The sequence below is a fragment of the Sapajus apella genome, unplaced genomic scaffold (assembly GCF_009761245.1).
Source record: "Sapajus apella isolate SASKATOON/1434 unplaced genomic scaffold, GSC_monkey_1.0 scaffold16, whole genome shotgun sequence".
NCBI lineage: Eukaryota > Metazoa > Chordata > Mammalia > Primates > Cebidae > Sapajus > Sapajus apella.
The window spans coordinates 8,838,408-8,852,542 of record NW_022436956.1 but is presented as its reverse complement, the minus strand read 5'-3'; the positions used below and the strand labels follow the sequence as shown (position 1 = coordinate 8,852,542).

At 55.2% G+C, this 14,135-nt stretch overlaps 1 protein-coding gene across 6 annotated transcripts in view; it reads right to left on the bottom strand.

Annotated features, from left to right (window-relative positions):
- The window catches only part of KIRREL3 (kirre like nephrin family adhesion molecule 3), a 564,453-nt gene that overhangs the window by 32,935 nt on the left and 517,383 nt on the right, over positions 1-14,135 (bottom strand). For all 6 annotated transcript variants that reach the window (XM_032284836.1, XM_032284839.1, XM_032284838.1 and 3 more), the window contains one exon: positions 5,563-5,713. In XM_032284836.1, the coding sequence (XP_032140727.1) occupies positions 5,563-5,713 (151 nt within the window). The remainder of the gene's footprint in view (positions 1-5,562; positions 5,714-14,135) is intronic.

Below are 14,135 nucleotides of genomic sequence, written 5' to 3'. Positions count from 1 at the left end.
AGAGAGACAGAAAGACACACACATAGAAACTGAGAGTGCAGAGAAAGAGTGAGAAAAAGACAGACACCTAGAGAAGCAGAGGGCAGAGTGACAGCGAGATGGAGACTCAGAATCAGACAAGGATTTCAGAGCAAAAGCAGGAAGACCATGAAGACCCGGCACGCAGGACCCAACAATGACAGGGTGTTGGAGAGAAAGACCAAGTCAAAGAATGAGGAGAAGAGACACGAGGGAGGAGCAGCCTGCAGGATGGAAAGAGGGAAACAGCACGAGGGGCTGCCATAAAGAGACGGAGGTGGGAATGGCTTCCACTGCCTGGCCGTGCCTGGCTCGGGGCAGCTGGCTCCAGACCGTCTCCAGAGGCTGCTGTCACCCCGCTGCTGGGCTCCCGGTGGCCTCCGGCCTCCGCACCCCTGGGACATCCACACTTGGAGGGAAGGGAGATGATGAGTCAGTTCCCATCCTTCTTCCCTTTGACGGCCCAGAGGTCTGGCTGAGTTGAGTGGGCAGCCCGGGACCTGGTCCTCATGGACAGGCTGGGCCCTGGGCCACATCTTCTGGGTCAATCCCCACCAACAAGCAGAGCAAATTGCTGGAAAGTCACGGGGACTTTGAGAGGTCCCAGCCCATTTCCAGAAAAAGAAGTAAAGAAGCCAGCGTCTCAGAGGCAATGAGGAAAAATGCTGGTCTCTCTGGGTCCCCATGGGGGCACCATAAAGGGAGTAAAGCCCCACCCGGCTCAGTTGGTCTGGGCACTGGCTGGGACTATGGTGGGGTCCTGAGACTCTCAGAGAGTCATCATACCCTCAGCCTCTCAGCTGCAACCTCTCAGCCGGCCCTACCCTGGAGTTGGAATCATGTAACTGTTCAGCCGCCCTCTGCCTGCTGGTGCCCAAGAGGACCCTGCCTTCCCGCCTAGTGCCAGGCACAGGAGCTGGCCCGCGAGATGGCTCCGGGGGCTGTGCTGGTATCTGCAGGCACTAGGGAGAGAACTCTGTTTCCTGAGTAGCAGGTGGCCGACTGTGTTCTCCCACATTTTCCCCGGTTCTGGACGGGGGACCAAAAATCTGGGAAACATCTGCTCTGGTGCAGCCGGCCTGCCTGCCTTTCGTGGATAATTACAAGGGAAGTGGTGGGTATTTCGTGATCTCAATCCCAGTTTTAAGGCATAATTCAGGTGGTCACAAAGATGGGGTGACAAGGAATACCCATGAGAACTCTTCTCCCACCCCCAGAGCCCTATGGCCTCTCCTTGAAGCTGTACCCTAGCTTCCAGGGCAGGGCTGAACTAGGAGTCCCAGCCCTCTTTCCATGCCGGGATGGCTGGCTGAGCTGGGCATCCGTGGGACCCTATCTAGAGAAGATGGGCACTCAGAGAGGAGCTTGCATCTTGCTGTGGGCTGGAGGAGCAGCGCTGAGGTGGAGGAGCTCGGGAATTGCCACCTGGATCCAAACACTCGGCTGGCTGGTGCTCTTGCATTATGAAGGCCAACGCTGGGAGGTGGAGTACCCACACCACGTCTGGTTTGAGGAGGTGAGTGCCAGTCCCATGGACTTGAGGGACCCGCCACAGAACTTGGGGGGCTGTTCCAGGAGGCCCTTCCCTCACCTGGGGGTCCTCTCTAAAGTGATGAGATCTGAGAGGCAGGGAGGCGGGTCACACACCTGCTGTAGGACCTTCTTGCTGCCGGATGCCCCGTCACACCCCTGCCATGATCAGTTTACCCATGAGGCCTCCCTCTCTCCTGCACTCCTCCAGCCCCCACAGCATAGTCCTTGGTGATCACCTGCCCTGAAGCCACTCACAAGGATTCCACACTCACTGGCATTATCTGCACCTCCACACCAAGACCAGAGGTGACCAAGCTTCTCTCTCCACTTCTCCTGGTGCACAGAATATAAATTTTCAGGAGTCTGCCAAGCTCCAGAGGTATAAATAGTTTATGCCATATCCAACTATTAAACATGATTTTAATCCCACTTGTGATGTCGGCAGCGTAACTTGCGGGAGGGCAGCTTTGATGTAGCTGGTGGAACTGAGATCACATTGAACAGATGTTACAGCTGAGAGTCTGTTAGTGTTTCCATCCGCCCGTGTGTGTGTGTGTGTGTGTGTGTGTGTGTGTGTGTTTTCAGGGGAAGTATTACATGGAGGAGAGGGTGGGAAAAGAGAGAAACTTCATGACTCAGTGATTTCATAGCACATTCATTTGAAACTTGGCAGCTGGACACAGAGTCCAGATGTGGTGAGGCTTTGGGGGTGTTAAGCTTTCTCTCCCATTACTCAATCTGAGGGCTTTGTCTTCCGTTGGGTAACATACGAAGACCAAGAGAAACAAACAACAAATGTGCTTTTGCTGAGTTTGGATGCTTCTTGGTTGGCTGAGAAAATGAGCAGGTTCGCAAAGGCAGCTCTGAGGCAGCCCGTGGTGTCCTTAGTAAACACTTGGAGGCTGACCAAATGAACAAATGAGTAAATGGAGGAGGAGCAGGTGCAGGAGGAGGGGGAAGGAGGGAGGGCGGGCTGGAGAATGTGTGCTTTGCTTGGCAAGCATGTATAAGCACCTTCAGGTTAGGGGAGGTGGGTGCTGGGACAAACAGATGACCATCCCTTCCTGTTAGGACTCTGGGGACACCTGAGGAGGGTGCCGCTCACCTATGGGTGGGTCTGCATCCTGACAGCAGATGACAGGTGTGGGGCGCTCACAACGTGTCAGATACCGCGCTAGGGGCTTGACAAGAAGGATTTCATTTAATCCTCACTGCAGCCTTAGGAGGTGCATGACTACCGCCATGTACAGACGAGGAAACCAGGCATAAGGAGGTTAACTAACCAGGTCAGTGCCACTCAGTAAGTGGCAGAGCCAGAGTTCAAAGCAGGAAGAATGCTGTGGCCTTCCTCACTACCCAGTACTGCCTTGGATGAGGCTGATCTGGGAAACTGGGCCGCTGGGCTCCAAGTGTCTCTCTGACCTCATTCCGATGCCTCCTGAGGTGGCTGAGATGTCTTTGGAAAGGAAGCCAGAAAGGGCCCAGAGACCTGGCAAGGCCCAGCGTCCTCCCCCGGGTGCAGACTGACACCCGGTAAACGATCCTCTACGGACATGAGTGCAGAAGGGCTCTGGTTAGGATGGTGACTTTCCCATTGCCTGGAGAGGTTCTCCTAGGGTGACGGGTGGTGGCCTGGAGCAGGAAACACGGCTTCTTCCCACCTCTCCCTGTCAGGACCTTCGCAGCTGTCGCAGGGGGCCAGCTAGATTGTCACTTTTGTCCAAGTGTAGCCTTTTTTATAGGCCTTCTGACCAGGTTGGGGACCAGCTGGGGAAGGAGGGCAGGGGGCTGTGGTGGCTGAAAACCAAATGGCAACCTGGGAGTAGGACGCTTGGATGTTCTGTGTCTCTCACCTTTTCCCTTTCCTGATTTGGATTGAGTCTGGACAGAGAGCTCTGATCTGTGGCCTGTCCTAGGGCAAGAAGGGGCCTTGGATGTCATTCGGTTAAGTCAGACAAGGAACCAGAGTCCCCGGGGGTGACGTGACAGGCGTGGGCCCAGCCCGCTCATGGGTGGCAGAGCCATCCTGGACGCTGGACTGCCTGGCCTGGCAGCATCTCACCTCTCCCAGCAGCGGGGCTTACTGCTCCGTGCGGGCTGCTCGCCATGCAGGAGGAGGTGGTGCTCAGAGCAGGACCCAGGCCAGGGCCAGGGGAGGGAAGAGCCCAGGGTCAAAGGTTAAGGAGGCCCTGCCTCACTTTCAGGGCTGGTCTCAGAGGGAGGCCTCCTTGCATTTCGTGTTCCGGGGCCTCCCTCCATCACCCGAGCTCTAGGCTTGGCTGGAGCTCTGCTGCTCTGGCTCCTTGTGAATGAGGACGGCAAGAAGACTCCTTGGGGAGGGGTGTGTCGGGGGTGGTGGTGGTGGGGGGGACAGAGACATTTATTAATGGCTGATGGCAAGAGAGTGGAGATAAAGTCCCCCTCCCCATCCCCCACCCCCACCGTCCCAAGAACTCAGCCTTTGTGTCTGGGTGTCTTGAGCCTGCCTGAGGTTTTTAACCATTTCTTCTGCCCTCTGGAATCTGAATTGTGTCTGTCAGGATTCTAGACACTGGGTGGGAACTTCTGCTCTCTGGCTGCTGAGATGAGCTCTCAGCATCCTAAGACCCCATCTCTGGACTCCAGGTCCCTGGAAAGCCAAGTGGAGGCCAGAATCCAGAAGCCTTAGATGAATCAGGGCTGGTAGGAAGTGTTTTTAAATGCACTTGCTTTAAAATGAATAAAAGGCTAAGGGGACTTGAATGCCAGCCTGCAGCTCCAGCCTTGTAACTCAGAGCCCAGGACAGAAGCAGCCACCAGCTTGCGGTGGCATTATGCTAGGGGGCAGGAAGGGAATCTCGGAGGAGAGAAGTCCGCTTTTGAGTCCTGACCCTTTAAGCCCAGCTAATCCAGGACTAATCCAGGAAGGCCACTGGAACAACTTGCTGAGCTCTTCTTGGTTCTGGGGCTGACAGGCACCTTAGGGAGACTTTAGGAGTCTTGGTTAGGTGGTTTTGGGATGTGATGCTGGTGGAGCCTTGAAGCGTTGTGATTGCCAATATTAATCCCAACACGGTCCGCTGAAGGCTGGTTGTGCGGGAGCACGGAGAGAACGTTACCAGGGTGGGCTCTGGAAAGCTAGCTGCCTGCCTTTGAAACCTACGTGGCCTTGGGCAAGTTAATCACCCTTTTGGTTCCTCAGTTTCCCACAGTAGGGACCACAATCACACCTTCTCCAAGCAGTTGTTGTAAAGATTAAATAAGGCTGGGCACAGTAGTTCACACCCGTAATCACAGCACTTTGGGAAGCCAGTGTGGGCGGATCACTTGAGGTCAGGAGTTCGAGACCAGCCTGGCCAACATGGTGAAACCCCATCTCTGCTAAAAATATAAGAATTAGCTGGCTGTAGTGGTGCATGCCTGTAATCCCAGCTACTCAGTAGGCTGAGGCAGGAGAATCGCTTGACCCCGGGCAGCGGAGGTTGCAGTGAGCTGAGATTGTGCCACTGCATGCCAGCCTGGGCAACAGAGCGAGACTTTGTCTCAAAAGAAAAACCAAAATATTAAATGAGTTAATGGATGGAGATTTCCTTCCTCTTGCATCCTCAATTGACCTTTCCATGAGAGTGGCTGGTGTATCCTCCCTAGAGCACAGCACTGCTGACCCATTCTGGAGCCTGAGGACCCTTCAAATCCCCGCATCTGACCCTCGGCTCTCCACTCGGACTACCTCCCCAACAGAGGGGCCAGCAGGGGCAGCAGCTGACCGTATTTACTGGTGTGAAAGTTCCACCTTGTACAGATGTTGAAATGTGGCCTGAAGATGTCCTTTGCAAAAGACCCTCATCTGTGAGTCTGCATCCCATGGCAATAAGGAAGACAAGATGGTCCTTCCTGCCTGTACCTACAAGCGGGCGGATCCACAGAGCTGCCTGACCCATTTCCTGCCATCAGATAAGCTGAGCTATGGGCAGGGTTGCTGGGTGTTTCACCCTGGGCCTGGCAGGGCTGGGTTGGGTGGCGGGTACTCACGCTGGATGTCAATGGTGACGGAGGTCTCCTTTCCTCCGGGGATGGCTTTGTTGGTGGCACGACACACGATGCTCTGGCCATTCTCCACGTCGCCGGGGGAGATGAAAAGGGTGCTGACGATGCTCTCCCGCTTGCCGTCCCGAAGCAGAGTCTTGGGAGAAGGGGAGAGAGGAGAGAGAGCTCCGTGTCACTTGGCTGTGGTGGCTAGCCTGGGTTGGGGGTGAACAGGCACTAGCTTAGACAGAAGGGGGAGCTGTGGATGGAGGGGTTCAGCTCGGGAGGCCTGGGCTGCCGGTGTCTATGCAGAGCTCGGTTACCCTTGGCTCCCTGGCCTGGCTAAATGCCAGGCTGTAGAAGGAAAAAGGAACTAGGCAGTTTTCCATCATGTGTGAAAATTAGCCTGGATTCCCATGCTAAAAGCACAGAAGAAACCAGGCTAGGCTTCACGGTAACCAGGCTTTAGAGACGTCCCTTGCCGAAATGAACTCACACGTGTTCTGCCTCTGGTGCCTGAGTGAGTCCAGGGTCTGTAGGAAGCAAGGAGATGGTTTGCGAGCAGCAGAGGCTGTGGCCCCTGAGGAGGGACAGTCTGCAGGGGGGCGCAGTTTGGGAATGAGAGTTAGGGCAGGGGTGGGTGGGGACATGGGCAGCCAACGTTTTGATCATTTGCCTATATCATCCCTTCAACTTTTCAAAGCGTTTCACTCCCCGGCCTCCCTAGTCCCTCAATCAGACCACAGACGAGACAGATACCGTTGTCTCCCATTTGCTAGGGGAGGCAATAGGTGAGCTAGACAGAGGCTGTGGAGCTTGACCAAATTCACACTTCAAGTTGGTCCTGAAATAAGTACTAGGCTCCTACAGGAGGTTGAATAATGTCGTCCCCAAATTCTTGTCTACCTGGAACCTCAGGATATGACCTAACTTGGGAATAGGGTCTTTGTAGTTTAGTTAAACAATTAGTAATTAATTAAGGCTCTTGAGATGAGGTCATACTGGATTCAGAGTGAGCCTTAAACCCAATGACTGGAGTCCTTGGAAGAAGAGAAGACAGTCTGCTGGGCGTGGAGGCTCATGCCTGTTATCCCAGCACTTTGGGAGGCCAAGGCGGGAGGATTGCTTGAGCCTAGGACTTGGAGACCAGACTGGGCAACATAGGAAGACCCTATCTCTACAAAAAAAAAAAAAGATAAAAATTTAAAAAAATTAGCTAGGCATAGTGGCTTGTGCCTGTGGTCCCAGCTACTTGGGAGGTTGAGGTGAGAGGATCACTTGAGCCCAGCAGGTTGAGGCTGCAGTGAGCTGAGGTGGTGCCACTGTACTCCAGCCAGGGCCACAGAGTAAGACCCTGCCGAAGAAGAAGAAGGAGAAGGAGAAAGAGGAGAAGGAGAAGAGGAAGAGGAGAAAAGGAAGAGGAAGAGAAGAAGACAGACACAGAGAAGGCCAGGTGAAGGTGAAGGCAGAGATTGGAGGGATGCTCCCACAAGCCAAGGAATGCCAGGAGCTGCCAGGAGCTAGAAGAGGTGAGGAAGGATTTCCCCCTGCAGCCTCTGGAGGGGGCACAGCCCTGCTGTCACCTTGATTTCAGACTTGTTGTCTTCTACAACAGTGAGATAATTGATTTGTGTTTTTTTAAGCACCGAATTGTGGTGGTTTGTAATGGCAGCCCTAGGAAGCAAACCCATCTTAACCTCTGGTCTCCCATTTTCCCAGGTCATTTTTTTTTTTTACTGGGCCACAGTGTCATTCCGAAGCTGGTTCCCCATTGTGGCTGCTACCCCCTTCCCTCTCCTGTCCCTCTTTGCAGCTACTTCCCCATCACTTTGGGGCCCACTAAGTTAGGCGCACCCTGGGAGGGTGTGCTGGGTGTGTGGGGTGCGCTTCCACATTGGGATTGGAGTCTTGTCAGTATGCAAAAGCTTCTGGTACTAGGAGGTACTAGGAAAGGACTTCAGTTCAGGTGCAGTCCTGTTTCCCCCTGACTGGAGCCAGGGAATAGATGAACAGAGCACTCCTCCCTCAAAACCTCCCATAAAGAGACAATGGCAATGCCTCTAATTCTTATGAGGACCCTGGAAGGGAGGCAGGCAAAAGATGGGTGGCTTTGATTAGCCAAAGAGAAACCTGAGTTCCACGTGAGCCAGGAACTTGCTGGGTAGAGCTAGGATTTGTCCTTAAGGGTGGGTGAACCCTGAGCCATAGCCTCTGCCAGCCCCAGGGATGCTGGAGGTGGGTACTGTGCTCTTGGCAGGACAGGTGGGAACAGTTAGGGCCACAGGGAGATGCCTGTAGGCACCTGGGACCCCACATTCTCTGTCCTTAATTCAGTGTGATGTTTCTCAACTTGGGGCAAACCTCATGGCCTCAGGAGAACAGGGCCAGAGCCTCTATCTAGAACAGCAGGAGGCAAAGCCAGACTGTGACATTCTAGAGAGCCACACGGTGCTGGGACTCTGGGTGCTGGCCCCGACCCTGGGCAGAGGGGCAGAGGAGAGTGACGTGGCCAGACCCAGCAAGCAGGGGGCAGGACCAGTGCCACACAGGGTGAGAACCTTCACACCTTTGATCTGCCCCGGGGCCAGCAAAAGCAGGTGGAGGAGTGAAGTTGAACCTCAAGCCAAAGCCCGGTGAGGAGGGAGCAGCAGCCGGCCCCACATGACCACCCTGGCTTGCGCTCTTCCGCAGACCTCACCGTCTATAAATAGCCACGTGATAATAAGAACAATTTCCTGGATGAAACTAAGACTTTGGGTAGGGTGAGCAGAGGCGGGGAGCTGGTGAGGAGTGGGTCCGTATTGTTCTTCTCTTCTTTATTTTCCCGTTGTGCTAACAAGGGACATTTACGTAAGCTTGAACTCTGCCAGGAACCCCTCCAATGATGGGCTCTGGGTGGTGGGTGCGGTGCAGTGGGAGGGGGGCGAGGGGCCCCAGCTCTAATTAGGCCCTCTGACTGCTCCCCCTCCTCCCTGCACCCAGCGTGCTCCTCCGCCTCGGAATGATGATTAATGACATATTTACTGGGTCCGGGCATGTGCTTTTCTGGGAAATAAAAATTCTAGTTCAAGTTTTTTGTTCCACCTAATTAGAGAAAAAAGGAGATGTGTTCATTAAACAAAAGGAGGGTGAGGGGAAGGCGTGCCCCCCAGCACCACCGCCCCTTGCGTCTCTGTGGAAGGCCTCGGCACCTCCTGGGCTCCTCCCTCTCCGGGACCGCAGACTTGGAGCCACGGGTGTCCCAGGGGGGAAAGCTGGGTCTGGCAGCTCTGATATGCAGGGAGGAAGGCGGAGGAGCTGAGGGGGCCAAGGGGGAAGGCTGGGGGAAGGCTGGAGGGAGCCCCACATCGGTGGGGTGGGGAGGGAGGGAGAGGGGGGAATCAGAGAGTGGGCAGTCTGGGTTTGCACCCTTGGGTTTCTCTTCTCCTCATTCCTTTCTGATCCCTCCTCTCCTTTCTCATTTCTTTTGCTTCATTCCTTTTTAAAAATGAATCTCCCTTAGTCGTCACTTTTCTCATATGCAAATGAAGCCTCTGGACTTTCTGCTTCCCTTTTAATAGCTGCTTGGGCCTGTGGCCACCAGGATTGAATAAGGGTGCATGGGTCAGGTGGAGAATGCACAGTGCTGTTTGCCCCAGATCCTGCATCCAGCCTTGAGACCAGATGCCAGCAGGGTGCCCTTCACAGAGAAGGCCCTGATGAACCTCAGCCACACCAAGTAGAGACTCTAGGCCCCTAAGCTGGGCAGATAGGTGCAGGGTGTGGGGTGAGTGATCAGGGTGGGGGTGCCCAGTGGAGGGTGAGGGCCCTGTGCACGTGGGCACTTATCCCTTTCCTGAGTGGGGTCTCCAGAGTTCCCCTTTGCAAGGGCGGTGAAAGGCGAAGCCAGGGTCCTGGTGGTAGGACTAGAGGGCAAGGGGCTCCAAGTAGACATGGGGCCACTGTGTGTGCTAAGACCACGCAGCCTTCCTGCCTGGCAGGGAGCTGCTCTAAGGAAGGGTTCTCTCTGGCCTCAGCCTGTCCTCTTGTCCCTCCTCTTCCATAACCCATCCTTCCTCCCCTGCTGTGTGGACTTGTGAGCTTTCCAGAAGAAAGAATGTGGTCTCCACTCAGGTGCCAGGCCCTCAGAAGTGCGAGGAATAGAGGAGGAGCCCCCTGTCCCCAGATGGCCCAAGACTGAGTCTCCAGGAAGAGACTTGGAAAGACCTTTCCCTGCTCTGTGCCTCTGTAGCCAACACTCCCTGGGAGCCTGCAGTAGGCACCACCCAAGGCCCTGTCCAGCAGTGTGGCTCGCCACACCCTGGGGGCTGTGACAGCGGCATGCTAAGGTGAAGCATGGCCAGTCTGTGCTGGGGGAGGGGCTGGGTGCTTCCTCTCCTGCTCTTCCTCCTGGAGAAGGAGCCTGGTGCCCTCCAGGGATAAGGCTCATCCCTCCCCTACTGGCCCCGTGGTGGAGTCACAGAGAGAATGGTCAACAAGCAACCCAGAAACTTCTAGAGCAGGCCTGGTATTTTATGAAATAGCTGCGTGACCCCTGGGTTGGGGAACTGGGGTTCATGCGGTGGGACAGGAGCCAATAACAGTAGCTCACATTTATCCAGCCCTTACTCCCAACCTTGACAGGGTGCTTCTGATGCGTAATTCCTTGTAAGTCACTCTGCAACCCTAACAGACTTCCGTGATCATTATCATTGCATTTTGCAGCTGGGAAACGCAGGCAGAGAGGTGCCATCACCATGCTATGCTACGGATCCAGATTTGAACCAGGTCTTCACGACAATGTGGCCTGCCCAGCTGTGACTCTGATGTCTGCGCACGGGAAAAGTAGACGGCGGGTTGGACCCTGCAGCCGTGTGGATCCAGGGAGGGGGCAACAATCCCAACAGCTGTGCCTGTTGCAAGCTCGCTCTGTGCCAGGTGTGTTTCTTGTTCAAGCCTCGCAACCACCCCTTGAAGCAGGTGCTGCTGCTGTTCCCATTGTATGGGAAGGACAGGGAGGCACAGCAAGGTTGGGTCACATAGCTGGAAGGTGGCAGAGCCCGGACCCAAATTCAGGCTGCCAGCTCCTGAGCCCACAGGTGTAACTAGCCACCATGCGACAGCCACTGAGGGCGTCAGATCTGACGGCAGCCAGGGATGCCCTGCGGGATCTTTTCTGGGATCCTTGGAGACTGCTTGATTTTGTGTCTGCTCCCAGCTTCTCTCTCTGCTGCCAATGCCCTGGCCCCTCCTCATATGTAGCCTGTCTGGGGAAGTCAGGAGTGCTGCTGGCCTATGGCAGGACTCCCTGCAGCCCTGGGGGAGGAGGGGGCGGGCTGGGCCCCTGGGAGGGGAAACAGAGGGGTTGGCTCCGACAGCCCCTAGAACCTGCTCCATAGGAACCCCAGATTGTGCACGCTGCTGGGGGCACCCCATGCCATAGGCTCATAGCTTCTCCATGCCCAGCACAGAGCCCTGTGCCTGGGGAAGTTCCGCTGACATCTGCTGGCTCCACTGGTCACCCCTTTAGTCTCTGTGAGGACCACCGGCCGTCAGGTGGACAGTTAGGATGGTGGATGACCGTGGTTTAGAGGAGGGGCCCGGGAAATGAAGCCTTGTCTCGGAACACAGGGCCTCTTCCCATGCTCATGTCCAGGGACACGTTGAGGGTCTCAGGCCTCTGCTGCTCCCTGGACAAGCCACAGAGGGGCAGGAGACCATCTGAGGAGACCATCTGAGGTGATTTCCCGCCCTGAGAAATCTGTTTCCCTTCCAGAGCGTCTGACCCAACACCTTCATTTTGTGGATGAGGAAACAGAGGGCCAGGGAGGGAGTTGCCTGAGGTTTTGCGGTGGAACTTGGAACCCAGGCCTGGGGCTGCCCAGTGCTGCCGTTCCTGTCACAGGCCCAGGAGCGTGGACAGGGGCGCCACCCTGCTGTGCAGTAGCACGGTGCCAGGCTCTCTGAGGGGCCTTCACGATGTAGACAAGGACAACAGGCTGAGCTCAAAGTGAGCCGGGACAGGTCCAGCAGGGTGACCCTGATCTCTCTCTCCAGCTGATGGGGCATGTCCTCTGCAGCACACTGACCTTGTCAGAGTCCTGGCACTGCCCACTCCACCACTGAGAAGGGCAGTCACTTCCCTATCAGGCCACCGGGTGCTGGGTGCTTTCATCAGCAGCCCTGGAGTGACTTCTTGGCAGGGTGGTCAGCTTGGGACAGAAAGGACACAAGTAATATGGGAGCCAGTTCAGGGTGCTTCCAGCGCCTGGTATCCTGTGTGGATTAGACACAAGCGCCCCTGTTGGTAGACACAGCCAGGCAAGGGCTGTTGGGTAAGGGATTCTGGGCTGGATTTCAGCCCTCCCTGGCAACTGAGCCAGGCACCTTGGAGACGGTGGAGCCGGAGGCATGGGACAGGTGCTCAGACGGGAAGGAATGCCCTGTCCTTGGCTTTCATTCTCCTCTGGGCAACCCTCTCCCTGTGTCATAGCTTTGTATTATGTAACACTGCAGGGTGGTTCCAGCCCAGGACATAAGCGAGGGGTTTGTCTTCCAAGAGGCAGCCACCCCGCCTTTCCCTGGACTTGTGCCTGAGGGAAAGGGTTTGCCCTGGGTTCTGGCACCAGGTGCTGGGTGCTTTGATCGGCAGGCCTGGAGTGACTTCTTGGCAGGATGGTCAGTCTGGGACAGGAAGGACACACCCTTAGAGCAGGGATGGGCCTGCCTCACATCCTGCTTGGATTGCCAAGGCCCTGCTTAATCTGTCCAGGGCCACTTAGAGGACTGGTGGTGGGTGGGGAGCGGGCCCTGTACTTCACCAGCCTCTGAGGCCAAGGAGAACCCTCACAGCTGAGGAGAGTGGGCGTTCTGGAGGCTGCACCCCCAGCTGCAGAGCTTGGGGCTCCAGCTTGCCCTGGGAGGAGTATGGGCAAGAGCAGAGGCTGGGGCTTCAGGAGGCTGTGGTTCCAGGCCTGGCACTGCCCACTCTACCGCTAAGAAGGGCAGTCAGTTCCCTATCAGGTCTCAATTTTCTAGCTGCAGACAAAAAAGGTTGGCCCAGCTGTCCTGCAAAGCCTGGTTCATCTTAAAGGCTCTGCGGTACGTCAGCCCCACCTGGGGCTCTATGCACAGTTTGTTGAGTGGAGTTTGGTGGGCGCTGTTTAAAAATGTACCCGGAATTTTGCTTTTATTCAGGCATAGGGGGGCCAACAAATCAGAAGACAACCGCCATTGAAAAGACAGTTTGCTACTCATAGTTCCAGAGGAAGGGGCTGTCACGTTAGGTAGTGCCCCACGTGGAGGCCCCAGGGGCAGTTGGGGCTGGGGTGGGAGGTGTGGGGAGCCTCTGCTGTGGATTGCTTTCAGAGGAAGGAATGGGGAGGCAGGGTTAGGATTGGATAGCTTGGATCATTTCCCTGGGCCCTGGGCTGCAGGGGCCTGATGTGTGGCCTGGGAGATTTAGGGTAGGGGCAGACTGTCCTGGACTATAGCAGCCTGATAAGAAAAAGGCCATGGGGGCTGGGCTCGGGATTGGTTGGTCTGCTTTGATATAAAGCATGCTCGCTATCTCCAGGAATTAGCTTACCCTGCTCCTTGCTTGGGTCTGCGAGGTCCCAGGATGTCAAAGCATCATAAAGCACAGAACACTTTAAAGATACAATTAACACGGGGGCCAGTTCAGGGTGCTTCCAGCCCTTGGGATCGTGTGTGAATTAGAGACACAGCTGGGCGAGGGCTGTTGGGTAGGGATTCTGGGCTGGATTTCAGCCCTTCCTGGCCCCTGAGCCAGGCACCTTGGAGATGGTGGAGCCTAATCAGTTTCACCCGAAAGCCCCAGAAAGTGGCCAGATTTAACAAATAAAATACAGATGCTCAGTTAAATTTGAATTTCACATATATAATGACTATTTTTTCTTAGTATAAGTATGACCTGCAAATATGTCCCGTGCAGTATTTGGAAGATATTTCTATTAAAAAGTTACTATTTTTTTGAAACTCAAATTTAACTAGGTATCTGTCTTAACCCATCTGGGCTGACACCATAAACTGGGAGGCTTAGAAACCAAAGACATTTATTTCTCACTGTTCTGGGAACCAAGGTCCAGGCAGATCTGTTGTCTGTTGAGGGACAGACCCTGGTTCATACATACCCTCTTCTCACTGCGTCCTCACGATGTGGAAAGGCAAGGGTCTCCCTCAGGCCTCCTTTCCTAAGGGCACTGATCCCATTTATAAGCCGCCACCCTCATGACCTAGTCACCTCCTAACACTGTCACCTTGGGGATGAGGATTTCCACACAGCAATGTGGGAGCCGCAAACATCCAGATTGTGCTTGCATCCTGCGTCTTATTTGCACCCCTAGACCCTGGCCACTGCTGTCCCTGAGTCTCCTCAAAGAAAGATGCAGGGAGACAAAGAATGAGAGAAAAAAAGGGACAGGGAGACACTCAGGAGAGAGGGACAGTTGCAGAGAGACAGGGGAGCTGGTTCCTTCCCCCTCCAGCCCTCACCATCTCCCTCTCAACCTAACCCCCTAGGCCCTCCCCACGAGCCCCCACCATCCCCCCTCTACCTAACCCCCAGCCCCCTCCCCATT